This window comes from Furipterus horrens, unplaced genomic scaffold (assembly GCF_987537825.1).
Source record: "Furipterus horrens unplaced genomic scaffold, mFurHor1.1.pri manual_scaffold_7, whole genome shotgun sequence".
Classification (NCBI taxonomy): Eukaryota; Metazoa; Chordata; class Mammalia; order Chiroptera; family Furipteridae; genus Furipterus; species Furipterus horrens.
This window is the reverse complement of record NW_028327177.1, coordinates 130,514,213-130,533,858: the sequence shown is the minus strand read 5'-3', so window position 1 is coordinate 130,533,858 and position 19,646 is coordinate 130,514,213. Positions and strand designations below refer to the sequence as shown.

At 43.0% G+C, this 19,646-nt stretch overlaps 1 protein-coding gene and 1 long non-coding RNA gene across 2 annotated transcripts in view; one reads left to right on the top strand and one right to left on the bottom strand.

Moving 5' to 3' along the window:
* LOC150005227 (uncharacterized) overlaps positions 1-19,646 on the bottom strand; it is a 392,161-nt gene that overhangs the window by 119,385 nt on the left and 253,130 nt on the right. The gene's annotated exons all lie outside the window — the stretch shown is intronic.
* The window catches only part of GLB1 (galactosidase beta 1), a 76,485-nt gene that overhangs the window by 47,296 nt on the left and 9,543 nt on the right, over positions 1-19,646 (top strand). Inside the window, exons 11-15 of the mRNA XM_090284434.1 lie at positions 2,103-2,177; positions 4,311-4,400; positions 7,270-7,383; positions 8,991-9,122; positions 11,388-11,639. Of these exons, the coding sequence (XP_090140560.1) occupies positions 2,103-2,177; positions 4,311-4,400; positions 7,270-7,383; positions 8,991-9,122; positions 11,388-11,639 (663 nt within the window). The remainder of the gene's footprint in view (positions 1-2,102; positions 2,178-4,310; positions 4,401-7,269; positions 7,384-8,990; positions 9,123-11,387; positions 11,640-19,646) is intronic.

Below are 19,646 nucleotides of genomic sequence, written 5' to 3'. Positions count from 1 at the left end.
ATGTAAAAAACATATACTATATCCAAACACATCCTTGGAAATTTTAAAACATAGAGAATAAAGCATCTATAAGCTTCTAGAGAGAAAAAGCCAGTTACCTTTAAAAGAACAAGAATGAGCTTGGCATGAGCCACGCTGGATAATAAAGGACACAGACTAGTACCTTTAACATTTTAAGGGAAGATGATTTTCAACATAGACTTCTGTACCCATCTAAATCATCAACAAAATGTGATGTTTTCAGACGTTTAGAGATTCAGGAAATTTGCCTTCCACGTACCAGTTTTAGGAAGTTACTTGAGCTACTCCAGTGAAGTGATGTAGTCATGAGATCCTAGAAACAGGAGCTAAAATCAAGAAGACTGAGGGTCCCACTAGGGAGTTTTCTAGGGAGGAAGGGGTGTTTAGAAAAACTTGATGCCATCTTTGGAAATTTGGAACAACCTGAAGAGGTGTTAACCTAAAGGCAGCCAGGGAAAATAAGAAAGGCAATTACAAACCTCAGGGGAGGAGAAAGAACACAAAAGGATGAATAAGACAGAATATGCAATAACATAAACCACTTGGCTGTGCAGAGCACAATATTTATATAATTATAATAATGTAATCACTGCTGACTGATTTTTAATTTGGGGTCAATATACAGATGAAGGGAGGACTTCTGACTACAGGCACAAACTGTTTAACCTTAACCATGTGAAAGGACAGCTGCTGGTTTGGAGGTGGCAGTACGGAGGCGCATTCAAGGAAGGACGCAAAGAGCCTTGTCTTAAAAAAGTGTAGACACAGAGGATAATCTTAATCAATGGAACTAAGAAATAAAAAGTATAGGATGTTATTTAAATCTGCAAAGCTAACCAGTAGAGGAACTGAAAAATGCTGATATAACCATGTTGGCCATAATAGTGCAACTGAACTAAATTCTCATTTAGTAAAGAAATCAATGATAATGTTTTAAATGGGTCAAACAAGAAGTAACAAATATGTATTTTATTTAGAGACCAAGAGAAGCAAAAATAGGTACTATTGAATGATTTTTAAGTGGTTTCCTCTGAGGAATATAACTAAGAAAATGGTGAGTCAGAATATTATTGCTTTTCCTTATACCAGTCTTTTTTTCTTTTTTAAAATTACCTTTAAAAAGGAAAAATGACAGAGCAGAGGGAAGGAAGGGTGAGACAGAAAGAAAAAAAAAGAAAGAGGAAGGAAGGAAGAAAGAGAAAAGAAGGAAAGAAGGAAGGAAGAGAAATGAAGGAAGGAAGAAAAGAAAGGAAAAGAAAGGATCCTGAAAGATCATAATGCAATCTACTTGGAGATGCCATGTGAACATAGACTTATCTAAGACCTAGGATTAACACTCATATCTTCTGATGCTAACATGTGTGGGTATACACATTTAATAAGGTTTATTTTTATTTTATTTTTAAACTTTATTTTAAAATAATTTCAACTTAAAGATTCAAGATTAAAAATTGTACAACAAAGACTTGTATATTCCTTACCCAGATTCACCCATGTCAACATTTCACTCAATTTGCTTCTTTATTTACACCTCACGCCCCTTCTTGTGTTTTCTAAACCATGAAAGGGTTGCAGATCTCATGACCCTTTACCCCTCAACACTTCAGCGTATGTTTCATAAGAGTAGGTAGGAATATACTCTTACATAACCATGACAATTTTAACATTGATACAAAACTTTAATCTACCAATACGATTTAATCTGCAAATAATATGTTTCCTCCTTTAGGTTACCTCCCTGCAGATCTGAACCTTTTCCTTTTTCTTCCCCAACTCCAGTCTTCTGTCAGCCTCATTCCCTCTATTTGTCTTTGTTCTCCATGTTGACGTCTTTGTTCTGCAATTACTTGAATGATTCCAGGAGCTTAAGAAAACAGGCATACACAGACACGCACTTATAATTAAAACTTAACCAGAGCCTGTCTTGTAAGGAAATCTTTTGTTCCGTCGCTTTTCTAAAACATCGCTGGCACTGTTGAATCAGTCTTTGAGCCTCCTTTTGAAAGATGAATTGCATAGATACGTTTCCAAGGGTTTAACAGCTGTTTTTCTTTTCTGTCCCTTTCCCCTCTGGGTTATAGTTTGAAAAAGTACCAGAAGGTCCTATCCCTCCGTCCACACCAAAGTTTGCATATGGAAAAGTCTCTCTGAAACAGGTAAGAAAAGAAGAACAACAACAAACATTGAAAGTGAGGAAATGGAATTTAGCCGTTGGGAGTGAAAGTGTTTCTCTGGGGCATCGCTCATTATTTTTCTGTGAATTTGTTTTCTGTGAGGCTGATGGAGAAGATGATGTTTCTGGGAACCTGGGGGCTTGGGAGGTGAGAGGCGGTCTGTGCATGTTGACAAAGTGAGCAAATGGGGCGTGAGGAGTAGGGAGGCATTCTAGATCAGTCAAGTCACTTAGGGCCAAAGCAGTCCCAGGAGCCTTTGTGGGAATAACAGGCCACCTTGTTACAGCTGGTAAGGTTCTTTTTTATAATTCACCTTTATTTTAGAGGGTTCTCAAAAGCCACAGGCATTTTGATGGGCCTTTGCCCTCAATTATACTCTCCCATCTCAAAACCATGTGCTTATTTTTGTGGTCTGTAGTCTACACAGTAAATGAGACATCAGGGGGGAAAACTAGAATCAATCATAAATAAAAGTTAAGGACATTTAATTCTAGGAAAACAGAAAAAGAAGAGAGGTTACATTTGATAGTCAGGAGTGATGTAAGCCAGAGTCAATTTGTTTTGACCCTCCCTGTCTTCAGGTTTTCCCCTTCTATAATCCCTAACTCCTACATGGGTGAACTCACAAGAAAAGAAGAAAACATGAACAGTTGCATATTTCTTACGAATCTTGATATTCTAAAATAGCATCATAGGTTTTTTATCTTTAAGCAAAATGCCAAACATGATTGTCTGGTTTTTCCATTCATGAAGCCCTTTGATATTATGGTCTGCTGAGCCCTGGTAACTTTTTCCACCTAGTGTCAGATATGTGTGTTACGTTCTACAAAGGCCGTGGTCGGTGGCTCTGCCTGATAGGCATCTTTCTTTGGGTTAATCAAACTTTAATCACACTTGCGAAGGGAGCCTCTCCTGCTATTACTGCTTAAGAAAAAGTTGGCGTGTTGGGTTTAGAGCGGTGAGGGTTTTATTTTTATACAACAGAAAAGAACTACAAATGTTGAATACAACGCTGCTAAAACAAATCTAGCTTGGTACCAAAAGCACATTCTGTTTACTGGGGAAGAAAATTGCGTGAGCAGAAACGGCTTTTTGCTGTCAACTCAATATTTTCAATTTAGTAGAGCAAACCAGCCTATAACTGAGTTAAATTTATATAGAGCTTAGTTACACAAGATAAAACCTTTTACCATGAGTTGTGTTTGTCCAGGTGGGCGGGTGTCCATGTGAGTAGCTGAATTGATAGAATTATACTTAAGATTTTTTTCCTTGATGGTGCACATCAGCAAGGTAACCATGGAAAGTGCTTATAAAATTCCTAACCAGTATTATTGTCGTGGGAAATCCTGGGTTTAGGGCCAAACCTAACTGCAAATCCTGGCTCTGCCATTGCCCAAGCGAGCTTCTCTGAGTCCCTAACTGGGGGACAAGAGTGCCTTTCTCACTGGGTACTTGTGAGGAATCAGTGAAGCTTATGTATAAAGCTCTGTCTCCCCTGGGGTTTGCTAAGCACCCCGTGTCCCCGTGTTGGGTAGCTGTTATCATTGTTATTACTGCACCAGAACGAGCACCCTGAGTTGCCAGGTGTGTTTGTTGAATGGTTACTATGGACTGGGCATTGGGGGTGAGCACAGTACCAACCAGCCCTTATGGAGCTGACAGTCTGGCAAAGGGGTGCAGCTGGTGAACGATACACGTGAGGAAGACATGCTGCAGACAAATGCAGGAGCGCGGTCGTGGTTACTTCACTGCCCAGCGTTGGGAAAGGCTTCAAAGGATGCAGCCGCTGAGCCTTGGATTTCATTGATTTTTAAGAGCTTTCCCTATATAGGAGGTTGTATTTGCAAATAGGTATGTTTGAAACTCTTTTTACGGTTACCATCAGTTATTTTTCATCAAAAGCTAGGGAACAGCTAGAGATGATTGAAGGTGACTGGGGAGCAGTACTGAGTGGAATTTGAAGCACTTCGGTTTATTTAGGGGTTTGGTCAAATCCACTAATAACTTGGATATTTTGCAAATGACATTCTCGACTCTGATGGCCGGGGAGGGGAGACAGTGAATGACTGAAGGCTGCTTTTGTTTTGTTTTGGTTTTTGGTTTTTGTTTTTTCAGTTAAGGACAGTGGAGGAATCTCTGAACATTCTGTGTCCCAAGGGACCTATAAGAAGCCTTTACCCCTTGACATTTATCCAGGTGAAACAGGTAGGCCTTCAAAGGTAATGCTTCACCTTTTTTTTACTTACAGAAATGTGCTTTCTGTTCTGCTTACAGTGTCATTTCTTAGCACGGGGACCAAAATAGCAAGCAGGTAAATGAGACCCGAAGTAATCTAACGGTGGCTTTCCAGGCTCTCATCAGCTTTACGTATTGCCCATTAGACTGATTTTTTTCTCTCTTTCCCCCATTTCTTATTCTCACTCAAATAAGTTGTAGTTCAACCTGTTTTTAACATAATTCTGTACAAGCTATAAATTGAGTGCATTTCTGATCTAATTACTCTTTATTAGTAGGTGCCAGTGGAAAACTGCTATTTTTATACTAAAAGAATGACAATTTATTTGTCCTTAGGTAGCTCAAAGGTTTAAGGACTGTATTCTTACAACATTAGGTTCATAGAGATTTTTTTTCCTTCTTTTGAAGAGAACAGAAAACATGCATATTGTGTGTGTGTGTGTGTGTGTGTGTGTGTGTGTGTGTTTAATCTCCAGGCACTGCCCGATCTTTAATTTAAGAGCTTTTCCAACTTTTTATTTTGGAACATTTCAAATCTAAAGGAGTGGCAAGAATAGTGCAATCAACACCCATATAGCTTCCACCTAGATTCACCGAGTGTAACAGGCTGCGCTTGCTTCATCTTTCTGTGTGTGTGTGTGTTTGTGTGTGATCAGCTGCTGGTTGGTTTGTTTTCTTTACCATTTGAGATAGTTGTCAGCATCCTGACACTTCACCCCTAGATATTACAGCACATATCTTTAGAGAAGAAGGACATTATCCTACATGACCACAGTCTAATAATCACACTGAAGAAATCTGACATTAATGCAATTCAATTATCTAATATACATTCCATGGTCAAGTGTCCCAGTTATCCCAGTAATGTCCTTTTATGGCTTAACTTTTCTCAACCCAGTTTCCAATCTATGATCTTGCTTTACATTTAGTTATAATGTCGCTTTTGTCTCTCCTTTCATCTTAAACTGTTCCTAAGTCTTTTTTTTTTTTTCTCTCCCTCTCATGACATGAACATTTCTGAAGAGTTCAGACCAGTTGTGTGGTAGACTGCCACTCACTGATAGGATTCGGCAAAACATTTTTGGCACCAAAACATTTTTGACAACGGGTGATGGGTCCTCAGGGTGCCCATGAGGTCAGCTTGTCCCTTCGTGACTGTGTTAAGTTCAATCACTGAGTTGGGATCTCAGCCCCATTTTTTGAATGGGGTCCTGCTCTCTGTAGAATCTCTAGATTGCCTTCTGGAAAGTGTCTGAACAATTATAATAGCATGATAGAATAATAGTGTACCTAATCTTAGTTTAGTGCATTTTGCCTCCAGTTACTATTCTTACACTGCAACATTTTACAAGTTTTACAAGAATGTTTTACAAGGTACTATTTTTACACTTGTAAAATGTTACAGGAATGTTTTATTCCAACAAATCTTATATGTAATAAATAAAATGAATAATGAAGCTCCCCCACCCCACCTTTTTCATTAACATTGGGTAGTGTTCTCTAATTCGAGCATGCACGGGCTGTACATGCATGTCTTCATCTGTGCAAGAGACCATGCCTTCCCACCTGGCAGGGCTGTGTGGCACATTAGATAAGACACAGACCCTAGAGCAGCTGGAGCCTGGGAACTGAATTCCAGGCTCACCTGTAGACACTTACAGTGTTGGTTCTTTCTCAGGCTCCTTCTGCTTTCTGGTCTTCAACCAGAAACGACTGGGTGGTGCTCCCTGTTTCAGGTCTAGAGCAAGCCCACCAAATGTTTATTTCCAATGAAACCCATGGAGGGCACACAGCTGCAGGGAGTGGGGTGTAGCCCTGGCACACACACGCCCCCACCCCCCAACCTCGGAGGCCCGAGCTAGACCTTTGCAGCCCCGTTCTGGGAGGCCTTTCACCAAGTTTTCCTCAGCCTCTGAGTTAAGACTTACCATGCTGGTTACATTCAAAAGAAGAAAAAAACGAGAGATGGATGGAGCCTTGGGGGTCTGGGAGGGAGGCATCCTGGGCTTGAATGTTTGGTGGCAGCTGCAGTGAGTCCCTTCCTGCAACACAGGAATGCAGGTTAACATTTTTTTTCAGTGCTTCCAAATCCCCTTTCCCCTTACCTGGTGTGCATTGCCTTGCTTTTGGGCCCTGGAAGTGAGGAGCTTTTTCTCTGGTCCACAGAGGATGTGGCCTGGCTCATCCCGGCTAACATCCAGAGCAGAAGGGTCACCCACTGGGTCTGTGGGTGCTGCTGCTGCCCAGGCTGACTGTTTGGGGCCTCCCTTGCAGAGCAGGGATAGCAGCACCTACAAGTAGTTTGTGACTTCGCAGCAGGTTACACCCCAACCTCTCGCTGTCTCCATTTCCCCTACTCCTCCACTTTACACAGTTTCTGGTTGACTCTTGTTTTGTATGTTAGAGCAGATTTAGCCCAAGAACCTGGAGAACGTGTCACCAAACATTCTTGGCTTTGCTATTATCTTTTTTGTTTGTTTGTTTCTTTATCTTGTTTTATTTTTTTGAGGTAACGTAAATATATGTGATAGGATCTCCCTTAGTGATTCAGGGCAAATCACTGAACACATTCCAGAGTACCTTTTCCTCACGTGGGAAAAGGATGTTTCATAAAATTCTCTTCAGGGTCCCTTGAAGTTTGCTACTGTGGCAGTTATTCCATGATCTAACAATTGAAGCCAGTTCCTTTCTTTTCGATTGAATTTTTCCCAGGGGTTGGGGAAGCCTTCCATTTCTTACGGGTTTTAGAAACATCACTTTCATGCATCTCGAGGGCTAAAGAGTTCTCTTAAGACAAATAGCAAAGTGATGAATCCTTCTTTCCTCCTTTCCTGACCAGTATTTTGGGTTTGTGCTGTACCGAACCACACTTCCTGAGGACTGCAGCGACCCCACACCCCTCTCTTCACCCCTCAGTGGAGTCCATGACCGGGCCTACGTCTCCGTGGATGGGGTAAGAAATGTCTCTGAGCTGCGCCTGTCTGCCCCAGCACGGGACACATGGTCTGCACTTGGTAGCACACATCCGAGACCTTTGCCCGCCTTTCAGCCTCAGGCCCTGCCTCTTGTCATCCAATAGCTGTCCCCGTCATTGCTGACTTGGCCTCACCCATGCTCTATCTTACCTGAATCTCCCCCTCACCCATCCTAACCTAGAGGGCCGTGCTCAAGGCCCCACCATCTTGGAAACCTTGCTGGTCTCCCCAGTCCAAGGCCATCCTTTGTGCCTGACCACCATGTGTCGCCCCTGTTTTCTTTGCCCCTTGAGGAAAGAGTCCATTTTGTACATGCCGGGGTGGTGACTCATTTAAGAAAAGTGATATTCTGAAGGATTGTTCGTGGTAGTTATAGCTAAAATCCACAATGAACTTTGTTCCATAACAAATTCAAGATACATTCCCCTCCCTGAAATAGTCATGGGAAAGAACACATGAAGAGATTTTCCTAGCCAGGGAAATTTGTTCAGAAAGTTTTAAATTAAAATATTCCCATTCTGTCATCATCAGCAGCTTTATTTGCAGTGGGGACAAGTTCCTAAGACATTATGTGTATGCTGATGGTGATTGTTTCTTGGATTTCAATTTAGGAATTGCATTAGTGAATTATGGTCAGTAACATTTTTTTTTTAATCTTATATTTTCAAAAATTAGGAATCTGTTGCTGCTAAAATGCCTGTTGTTTTTGCTCATTCTATCATATAATTTTTTGGGTTAATGCATTATATCAGGTATTTTGAGGTGAGAACACTCTGCCTCTCTGATTTTTATCTCATCCAACTGATTTTATCTCTGCTCACCATTTTGTCTAGAAGCTTTTTTTGTTTTTTTATGACTGCCTTTTGTGCTATGAGAACACAAAGATGTTCCTGTGATAGAAATCCTCCCCTAGAATTTTTTGCCTCTGTTCCATTCCTGTTAAAAATAGACACAAAGCATCCCTGGCCAAGTAGATCAGTTGGTGAGAGTGTCATCCCGATACACCAAGGTTGCAGGTTCCAGCCCTGGTGAGGGCCCATACAAGAAGCAACCAATGAATACATAAATACATGGAACAACAAATTGATCTCTCTCTCTCTCTCTCTCTCTCTCTCACCAATTTAAAAAAATAGACAGAAGCCCTGGCTGGTGTGGCTCAGTGGATTGAGTGTTGGCCTGCGAACCAAAAGATCGCCCGTTCAATTCCCAGTGAGGGCACATGCCTGGGTAGCAGTCCAAGTCCCCAGTTGGGGGCATGTGAGAGGCAGTCAACTGATGTTTCTTTCTCTTTCCTTCCCCTTCCCTTCTCCTCTCTCTGAAAGTTAATAAATAAAATATTTTTTTTAAAAATAGACATGAAGCAAAACCTTCCAGAGCCGAGGAAACCAATCTGGACCTTTCCTTGATCAGAGCTGTGTCTGGTCACTTTCCTATATAGAAAGCCCATGACTTGAACGAAGGTCATCAATGCATTTCCTCCCAAGTCACTCCAAGGCAGGAAAATGAGCGCTGAATTCACTGAGCAAACTGCCTCTCTGCTGATCTTCTCAACTTAGGTAATTCTCATTTGACATTGAACCCACAGGTCCCCCAGGGAATCCTTGACCGAAGCAATGTGCTCACTCTGAACATAACAGGGAAAGCTGGAGCCACTCTGGACCTTCTGGTGGAGAATATGGGACGTGTGAACTATGGCCATTATATGAATGATTACAAGGTAGGACCAGCCTTGCTGTTAGGACTGAGGTTCAAAGGTCGGCAGGACCGTGCCTAAATCAACTGCGCAAGTTTTTATTAATCTGTTTTAAAATGCTCTCACACACACTTCTTTCCCTCCAGCCCTGCTAACATAGAAGCAATTCTTAAAATCACACACGCTGTCAAATTTGATGAGTGAACCTACGCTGATTTGGTTTTTTGCAACCTAGAAGCTGGGTTATTCTGAAGACCTTATTTCCTCTGCAGGTGATGAAAAAGTTGAGCTTTGCAGGCAGAACCCTCCCCTTGTGTTTGAGTTCAGTCATCCTGTAGAAAGAAACCACTCCGCTGTGCCCTGCCTTTGCTTATAAAAGCCATCTAGCTCTGAAAAGGCACTCCCTTGCCAACAAAGCCAGCCTAGCATTGGGTCTGCTTCATTTTCTGGGTATGCACAATTCATGACAAACTCTTAACTGCACAAAACCTCGATGCCCTGCCTCTCTGCCTCAGTCCATTACTCTGTGCCCAGGTGTCTCGTCCAAATATGTTTTTCTCGCACATATTTTTAGAGCATTACTCAACAAACATTTGTTAAACTCATACTCTGTGGGAGTTGCTCTGGGTGGTGTCTCGAGGGATGCAAAGATGTTGAGATACTTCCTTGGCTACCTCGTCACCTGCTAGAGGACAGGAGGCCTGCACTGAGGGAATGATGGCGCCACCTGGCCTGGACAGGACAGGTGTCTGGGCGACTTCCTGGCCCTGTGCATGCAGCTCAAAGGGGAGGCAATTATGGCTTCGGGGAATGGCTATGCAGGGGCCATTCCCTGACTAGAAATGTCCCTGTTACAGGCAGTAATTAGTGGCCTTCCTGCCTGGCTCTCACCATGGAGTGACAGGGATGCTTATGTAGTCTCTGGATCCCCAGTGCCCAGCAGAGAACCTGGCACACAGCTGCCTGGTTAATGTTTATTGAATTACTCAAGGGGCAGTTGAGGCTTGGTATTGAGAGATGTCCAGAGACAAATTTGGGGTCCCTCTAGGAATGGAGCTGTTCTCCCATATAAAAGGTCAAGAAGGGGAAGTCAGATGAGCCATGAACAGAGACTCCAATGCGGTGGCCAGTGCCATGGACACCTGCCTCCAGCCCTTGCTGGACAAATAGTGCAACTTCAGAATACATGTTCGAGGTTCCCCATCATCATCACTGCTCTTTATGTGCCTTTACAGGTGCAGTAGCCCCCTTATCCACACTTTCACATTCCACAATTTCAGTTACTCACAGTCAACCATGGCCCAAAAAATATTACGTGGAAAATTCCAGAAACAATTCTAGTTTTAAATTGCATGTCATTCTGAGTAGCGTGATGGGATCTCATGCTGTCCTGCTCCTTCCCACCTGGAACATGAATCATCTTCTCATCCAGCATCTCCGTACTGTATACCCTACGGCTCATTAGTACCTTAGTAATCGATCCACTGTCATAGAATCACAGTGCTTGTGTTCAAGTAACCCTCATTTTACTTAACAATGGCCCCAAAGCACAAAAGTATTGATGCAGACAATTCAGATATGCCAAAGAGAAGCCATAAAGTGCTTCCTTTAAGTGAAAAGGTATGTACACGTATGTATAGGGAAAAACATAGTAAATATAGGTACTACTCACAGTTTCAAGCATCCACTGGGGGTCTTGGAACAAATGCTCCATGGGTAAGGGGGCCATACTGTATCAAAGTATTCTCATGTATATTATCGCATTTAGTCCTTACAGAGGTGAATGGACTCAGGTGTGATCATCCTTGTGCATGCTGCTGAGGAGCTTAAAGTCAAGACTTGGTGGCTCCAGGTTGTATGTAGGGGGCAGAATCTGTCCCCTCTCCCCATCTACAGGGAGCTGGATGTCCTTTTGCATTCCTCAGATTCCATCTTCCTCCATTCTAAGCCATGGCTCTGAATCAGACACTGAAGTATGGGGATTCGGGGTTACAAGTTCTAGGGACTGAACCCCCTTTCACAGTCAGAACTCTGGGCCTTTCATGGGGACATCCTGGTCTGCAAAGGAGAGAGAAAGCTGTGGTTTGGGAAATGTGCCTCTTCCCAGGGAGCTGGGGTTCTTCCTCAGCCAGATCTGTGTCACTTGGATGTACACACTGTTTGAGTCTCGTTTCCTGCTGGTGTCCCGTGTCCTAGTTTGTTTTTCCCAGGACTTCAGGGCTGGAACGCAGAGGCACTTCAAGCCTTTCCCTCCCCTCCCCAGCTCATTGCCCTGTTTCTCCTTTGCAGGGTCTGATTTCTAACCTGACCCTCAACTCCAGTATCCTCACGGACTGGAAGATCTTCCCGCTGGACACTGAGAACACAGCATGCCACCTGGGGGGCTGGCATGACTATGACAGGAGCTGCCGTGGTAAAGCCTGTGCCCACAGCTCACCTAACTATACAGTCCCGGCCTTTTATGTGGGAAACTTCTCCATTCCCAGTGGAATCCCAGACCTGCCTCAGGACACCTTTATCCAGTTCCCTGGGTGGACCAAGGTACGTGTCTTTATAGAAAGTATTTGAATTCAAGCCTCAAACATCTGGTTTTTAGTGCTAGAGGAGGAATCAGAAAGAGCCACTAATTAGATGCCATGTGGCCGCTGTGGGCGTGGAGGATTTTCTGTGGTAGTTTACTCATTCCTCCGGAGTGGGGCCATAGCAGACCTTCAGGGAGCCAAAGGCCAGCTTGGAGGTAGCACATCTGTCCCGTTTTCATTGACTGACAACTTCCCATAGGGAATGACAGCTTTTCTGCTTTCTCTAAGAAAACTCATAGCCGCTTTGGACATGAATTATGAGGGGCACTTCCTCTTTATCCTGAAGAAAACCTGGCCCAGGCTAAGGGTGACTCTCTGGGAGAGCCCGTTTTTCTTTTGTCCATGATTCCTTCATACTCCCATAACACCCCACCTCCACACAGCCCTGTGCCCTGGGGACACCCCCTTTGCCTCTATGATCCTCCACTCTTTTTTGGCTAGCCACTCTTATTTATTCTTTGAGGACATTAGCATATCTTCCTTCACTGTCATTCTCTCCACTTCAAGTCCTATTTTCATCTTAGATAACCTTACCATCACTCAGTTATTCATTCAACGGGGTTATTTTCAGTGGCTACTGTATGTCAAACTTTGTGCTGGGCACTAAGGATAGAATACAGTATTACAAGGTGGAGCGAAAGTAGGTTTACAGTGGTGAGTACGCGAAACACAGAGCTTAATTTTGTACTATTATTATCGTTGTATTATTTCCCATACACACAACTGTAAACCTACTTTTGCCCCACCCTGTATATAAAACCAGAGGTGGCCCTTGCCTTCGGCGAACTCACAGTCTAGTAGGGGAACAGGACCAAATCATGTAATAACCCAAATTAAGTGGTAAAACTATAGTTTCAATGGATACTAAGAAGAGATATTAAGAGTTGATCATCACTGGGGCATTTGACCTTGTCAGGGAAGTCAGGAAAACCTTATTTGGGGATGTGATGCTTGAGAGATATGAAGGATAAGTAAGAGCAAAAAGGGGAGGGGAATGTGTTCCTGGCAGAGCGGATAACACATGCCAAGGCCATGTGCTTAGAGGGGAAGATGATGAATACGAGGAAGGACTCAAATGTATGAAACACAGAGAAAAGGGAGTGTGGTACAGAGAAGAGGTGAGAAGGTAGGTAGAGACCAGATTGGAATAGGCCAATTAAATCACATTACAGTTTTTTCTTTATGTTGAGAGCCACTGAAGCAGGAGAGTGACATGACATGATTGTGATGTGACAAGCGTCTCTGACCCCAGTCTGCAGAGTGGGTTGGGTGAGGGTATGTGTGAATTCAGGGAAACTATCTAGGAGGTTGGATCATAGGCTCCTTGAAAGACTGGGATGGTGGTAGCCAAGAAGTTTGCAGGTAAACCAATAAGATGTAATGATGGATTAGATACAGAGGTTTAAAGAAAAAGATATGCCCCAGATGATTCTCAGGTTCCAGACTTGCAGCTGGACAGATGGTACCATTTACCGAAAGAAAAAATTTCAGAAGACTTGGGCTGGGACAGTGGGATCGTGAGTTTGGGTTTGGACATTACTGAGTTTGAGAAGCCTTGGAGAACAGCTCTGAAAAGATGCTGGAGAAGACGTTGGATCTATACACTGGGAATTCAGAGGAGGGATCTGGGCTGGAAACACACATACAAGCTCATTTGCCTGTGAGTGGTCACTGAAGCTATGGGCTGGATGAGGTCCTCTAAAAAGAGAGGATGCAGGAGAAAAGAGGATCCAAGGCTGATCTTTGAGAGACACAACATGACAGAGTGAGGAGGAGAGACCAGGAAGTAGCAGGAGAGTGGGCCTTTATGCTGTCTAGAGGACGAGTGAAATGAGGACAGAAGCACTTCCGCTGGATTCAGCAGCAAGGAGGTCGCTGGGCCCCTCTTAAGTGCTGTGCCAGTGGAGTGAAGCACCTGCAAGCCAGACAGCATGCCCTTGAGAAGTGTAGGGTAAGGAAATGAACACAGGGCCATAAGTATGGATACTGGAATATCAACATTCTTTTGGGAAAGCTTGACTCTGAAAAAAAGAAAAAGAAAAAATGTTAGTAGCTGGGAGAGAAGAGGGCAAAACATGCAAATGGAGTGTGTTTAATAAATGCCTGTTTACACTTTTTGCTTTTTAAATGTTTGTGGAGAAGCCCTGGCTGCTGTGGCTCAGTGGATTGAGCGTCGGCCTGCGAGCCAAGTGTCACTGGTTCGATTCCCAGTCAGGGCACATGACTAGGTTACACGTCAGGTCCCCAGTTGGGAGCGCGAGTGAGAGGCAACCACACAGTGATGTTTCTCTCCCTCTCTTTCTCCTTTCCCCTCTCTCTAAAAGTAAAATAAGTAAATAAATAAATCATTTATTTAAAAAATTAAATTTTAAATTTAAAAATGTTTGTGGAAATACAGTTTCATTATCATTCAGTTTGAATATTTTCCCTTATCCCTTCTTTGACGCATAGATTATTTAGACATGCGTTGTTTAATTTTTATATATTTGTGGGACTTCTAAGCTTTTTTTTTTTTTTTTTTTTTTTAGGTTTTTACACCAGGTTTATTGAGAGAAGGGAGGGAAAGGGGTTAGAGGTAAGAGGGAAAGTCCAGGTCCAACTCGAGGGCCCGTCGGAGCAAGGGAAGGGGAAAGAGGGAACGGGGAAAGGAGAAGGGAGAAGGGGGGGTGGAAGGGGAAGGGAGTTGGAGGGGGAATGGGGAAGAGGAAAGGGGAGTTGAGACTCCCGATTGCCCAGAAGGGCCCATAGGAATTGCCTCCTAAGCATATTTTGTTTTTATTAATTTCTAATTTAATTCCCCTATAAAAGTTCTAGGACAAGGAGAAAAAGCTTTATGACCTTGGGTTAGGAAAAGACTTCTTAGACTTGACACCTAAAGAATGATCCTTAAAAGGGAAAATTAGTAAATCAGACTTCATTAAAATTAAAAATGTTTTTTCTTCAGAAGAAGTCATTAAGAAAATAAAAATCCAAGCCATACATTGGGAGAAATTATTTTCAAATCGTGTATCTAACAAAGAACTTGTATCTAGAACATATAAATAATTCTCACAACTCAATAATAGGATGACAAACAACCCAAAGAAAAAATGGGCAGATGACTTCAATAGACATTTCACCAAAGAAGCTATGCAAATGACTGATAAGCACATGAAAAGATTATTAACAGTCAACATCATTAATCCTTAGGGAAGTGCAAATCAAAACTACAATGAATTACCACTCTGCACCCACTAGAATGGCTATAATCATAAAAGATGAACAATAACAAATGTCAGCAAGTATGCAGAGAAATGAGAACCCTCCTACATTGTTTGTGGGAATGTAAAATGGAACACAATTTGAAAGTCTCTTGAAGTGTTAAACACAGAATTACCATTGGACTCAGCAGCTCCACTCCTAGGAATATATTCAAGAGAAATAAAAACATGTCCACCCAAGGACTTAAAGATGAATATTCATCTAATAACCAAAAACTGGAAATAATTCAAATGTCCATCAACTAATGAATGGATAAATAATGTATCCCATATAATGGAATAGTATTCTGCAGGAAAGAGGACTTCTGATACATGCTACAACATGGATAAATCGGAAAAACATTATGCTAAGTAAAAGAAGCCAGTTATAAAAGACCACATATTGTATGATTCTGTTTACATGAAATGTTCAGAAAAGGTAAATCTGTAGAGACAGAAAGTAAATTAATGGTTGCCAGGGGCTCATCGTGCACAGGGAGAGTGAGTGCATGGGTATGGGGTTTCTTTTGAGGGTGATGGAAATGTTCCAGAATTAAATCGTGGTGATGATTCCACAATCTTCTTAAATTTATTGAAACTTGCTTTATGATCCAGCATATGGTATATCTTGGTGAGCACACCTCTAGAATTTTAAGATCTAATATCCCTTCTCTGGCCACTTGTTTCTATCCCCCAAACTCTCCTGCCTCCCAAACCTGCTCTTGGATCTTACTAATAACCTGAAACTCTCCCCCATTAAAGCTGTAGTTCCTTCCTCTCCAGCCCAGACATCATCACTTATCCTTTTTCAAGAGCCATCCATCACTGGCTCTTCTCCTCCGTCTCCTTGCTCATCCTCCATCTTTAGTGCGTCTACCATTGGCCTTCTCGGGTTCACCGGTACCTGAGGACTGCTGGGGGAGCTCTCCAATGCATTCATCAGGGCCTCGATCCTCTCACTGTCCCAGCCTCTGGAGGCCCCCACCTTTCCTAGGAGTCCCTGGTCTGTCTCTTTCCCCTTCCTGAGGGGCCCTTTCTAACCTTTACCACTCCCCTTTAGACCAGTTTACTCTTCCTCCCATCTCTTCCGCTGAGGACTTACCCTCCTAGACTGCTATCAGGTGTAACTCCTTTGTTCCTCAGCTTCCTATCAGACTTATCTCTCAGCCTCCACCCTCACTTCCTGCGCAGTGGCTTCTAAAAGGAAGTTTAAGCTCTGAATCCCCTCCCCACCTTCTTCCTCCAGGCCAAGATCCTGTTCTCATACTTCTTCCTCCTGCGTTGGTCAGCCTTTCTCTGTTCTCTGCCAAGTCCTGTGTTGCAGCCAAGAAGTGATATCTGGGGTCTCTACAACCTAAAACCAAAGTGAAGCCCTCCCTGGGTGTTCCCACTGTAGCTAGCAGGCTTGTTCTTACTCCCTGCTCCCTCTTTCTCTCCCCTCCCCTTCTCCCTCTTGGTTTGCCACTGGGTCTTCTATTTCCCTTGTTCATGCTCTTTCATTCTCTCACTCTGCCCACCTAGCCATCCCATACTCATCTGTCAAGACTGACATTGACTCCTCTAGGAAACCTTCCTAGACCCTTAGTCCAGGAAAGGACTGGCCCTGTCCTCCTTCAAGCCCCTCTGTGCCCCACCTGGACTCAGCACCATGATGCTTCTCTCCCACTAAGGCTGACACCTCCGTTTCAGCCACTGGGTCATAAGCTTCATGGGGGCACTTTTTAAGTGCCCAGCTTATTCACCACCCTGCCCTCCTCCTGGGCCTGCGTGCTCTATAAGTGCTTCCCAGTGAACAGGTGCACCAATGCCTGCGCTGCTGAGCCCTGGGAAGAAAGCAAATGGGAGTGCTGAGGGGCTTTGCTGGGTGCTGCGGAGCCAGGGCAAGGCAAGTGAGAAGACCCAAACACAAACCGTTGCTCACGGAGTGGTCTCAATTTAATGCCTTAAGAGAAGAAACTTTCCAGAAATGCAAAACAGAAAGTAAACGTGTCTGTTACAGGAACTATCAGAAGGGCTGGCTGGCTCTGCTAGAGCTTGAAACAGACCTGAAGGATGGAAGGCCCTTCATGAGAATCAGGAGTTTTTTCAGGGAAGGAATTTCAAGTGGGAGAATAGTAGAAGCCAAGGCGCAGAAATGGAAAAGCTGGGGCCATTTTGGAGGTCAGAGGGGGTTCACCTTGGCCAGGTCATCAAGGTGTCACGCCACGAGTTACAGACCGGGCTCTGCTCAGCACTTTAGACACTATCTCCATCATCATCACGAGTGACATATGTGGTAGGATGTTGTATCATTATCTCCAGTTTGCAGATGAGCAGATAGAGGCTCAGAGAGCTGGGTATCTAGTATGAGGTACGGAAGTAGGTGGTGGAACAGCTCCCTGAGCCCCAGGTCCCTCTGACTTGAAGGTCAATGTGAAAAGGCAGAAAGGCAGGCAGCATTGAACAAGGCCTCCAGGGCCAACGAGGAGCATGGGCTAATTATCCAGGCAGGGGCTCGCGACTGATTTCATCAGTCTGATAAACGGTCTACACCTTCATACATGAATAGTACATATGCACACAATGTCTGTGAATGTGTCAGAAGGTTCAGAACCCCAAAAGCCCATCTAACCCATATATCCACTCAAAAATTGGTACGTAAATGTTCATACCAGCATTATCCAAAATGACCAAAAGGTGGAAAAAGCCATATGTCCTACAACTAATGTGTGAATAGACAAAATATGGTAAATCCATATAATGGAATATCATTTGTCAATAAAAAGAACTGAAGTAGTAATACATGGCACAGCATGAATGAACCTTGAAAATACGTTAAATGAAAGAAGCCAGTCACAAACCATATATATGGTATGATTCCATTTATATGAAATGTCCAAAATTGACAAATCTATAGGCACAGGAGGATTAGTGGTTGCCTAAAGCAGAGAAAGGGGAGAAGGGGAGGAGTAGGGTGGAAGGATGAGTAGCTACTGCTAAAGGGTACAGGGTTTTTTTTTTGAGGTGATGAAAATACTCTAGAATTGATTGTGGTGACAGTTATATAGGTCTGTAGTATACTAAAAACCACTGAATTACACAGTTTATTTTCTAAGTATATTTTTTTGATTTTGCTGTTACAGTTGTCCCAGTTTGTCCCCTTTGTCCCCCTCCTCCCAGCACTCCCTTCCCTCCAGGAACCCCCCCCCCCACACTTCAGTTCATGTCCATGGGTCATGCATGTCAGTTTTTTGCCTTCACCCTTTCCTATTCTATTCTTAATAACATCCCCTTGTTTGTTTTGTTCCTATAAAGCTTCTTAATCCCTGTACCTTTTCCCCCATTGTCCCCCTCCCCCTCCCAGCTGATAATCCTCCAAATGATCTCCATACCTATGATTCTGTTCCTGTTCTGGTTGTTTGCTTAGTTTTTGTTTTTGTTTTTTAGATTCAGTTGTTGATAGTTGTGAGTTTGTTCTCATATTAATGTTCATAGTTTTGATCTTCTTTTTCTTTAATAAGTCCCTTTAACATTTTATAATATAATGACTTGGTGATGATGAATTCCTTTAACTTTACCTTGTCTGGGAAGCACTATCTGCCCTTCCATTCTAAATAATAGCTTTGCTAGATAGAGTAATTTAGGTTGTAGGTCCTTGCTTTTCATCACCTTGAATACTTCTTGCCAGTCCCTTCTTGCCTGCAAAGTCTCTTGAGATATCAGCTGATAGTCTCATGGGTGCTCCTTTATAGATAATGCTGCTTTTCTCTTTCTGCTTTTAATATTCTCTCTTTATCTTTAACCTTTGGCACTTTAATTATGATGTATCTTGATGTGTTCCTCTTTCGATCCAACTTGTTTGGGACTCTCTGTGCTTCCTGGACTTGTATGTCTATTTCCTTCACCAAATTAAGAATGTTTTCTTTCATTATTTTTTCAACTAAGTTTTCAATTTCTTGCTCTTCCTCTTCTCCTTCTGGCACCCTTATGGTTCAAATGTTGGTACATTTAAAGTTGTCCCAGAGGTTTCTCAGCCTCTCCTCACTTTTCTGTATTCTTGTTTCTTCTTTCTGTTCTGGATGAATGTTTGTCTTCCTTTTGTTCCAAATCATTGATTTGAATCCTGGCTTCCTTCCCTTCACTGTTGGTTCCCTGTATAATTTTTTTATTTCACTTTCTGTAACCTTCATTTCTTCCATTATGTTTCTGCCATACTCTAGGAGTTCTCTGGGCATCCTGTTCACCAGTGTTTTAAACTCTGCATCTGATAGGTTGGCTATCACCATTTTGTTTATTTCTTTTCCTGGGGTTTCGTTCTGTTCTTTTATTTGGGCCATATTTCTTTTTCTCCTCAATTTGGCAGCCTCCCTGTGTTTGTTTCTGTGTATTAAGTTGAACTGCTTTTACTCCCTGCCTTAGTAGTCTGACCTATGTAACAAAGGCTCCTGTAAATTGTGTGGGTGGAGCCTTAGGTAATTGCTGGGGCGGGGCCCCCTGCCTCACCACTTTGTGGCTCTGTTTGTGGTAAGGGGCTCAGAGAAGGGACAATGCCACTGCCTGGATTTTGGCAGTTTGCCTGGCACTCGCCCCTTTTCCAGTCACTTCACCCACTTCCCATTGCAACTGGTGTCCTTCCAGTTGCTGCCCTGGGGTTTGCCTATGTTCTAAGACCATGCCAGCCCTTTAAGTGGTGAAAATCTGGCAGTTTCTTCTGCCACCCCAACTCCCAATGGTTTTTATAGCCAGAG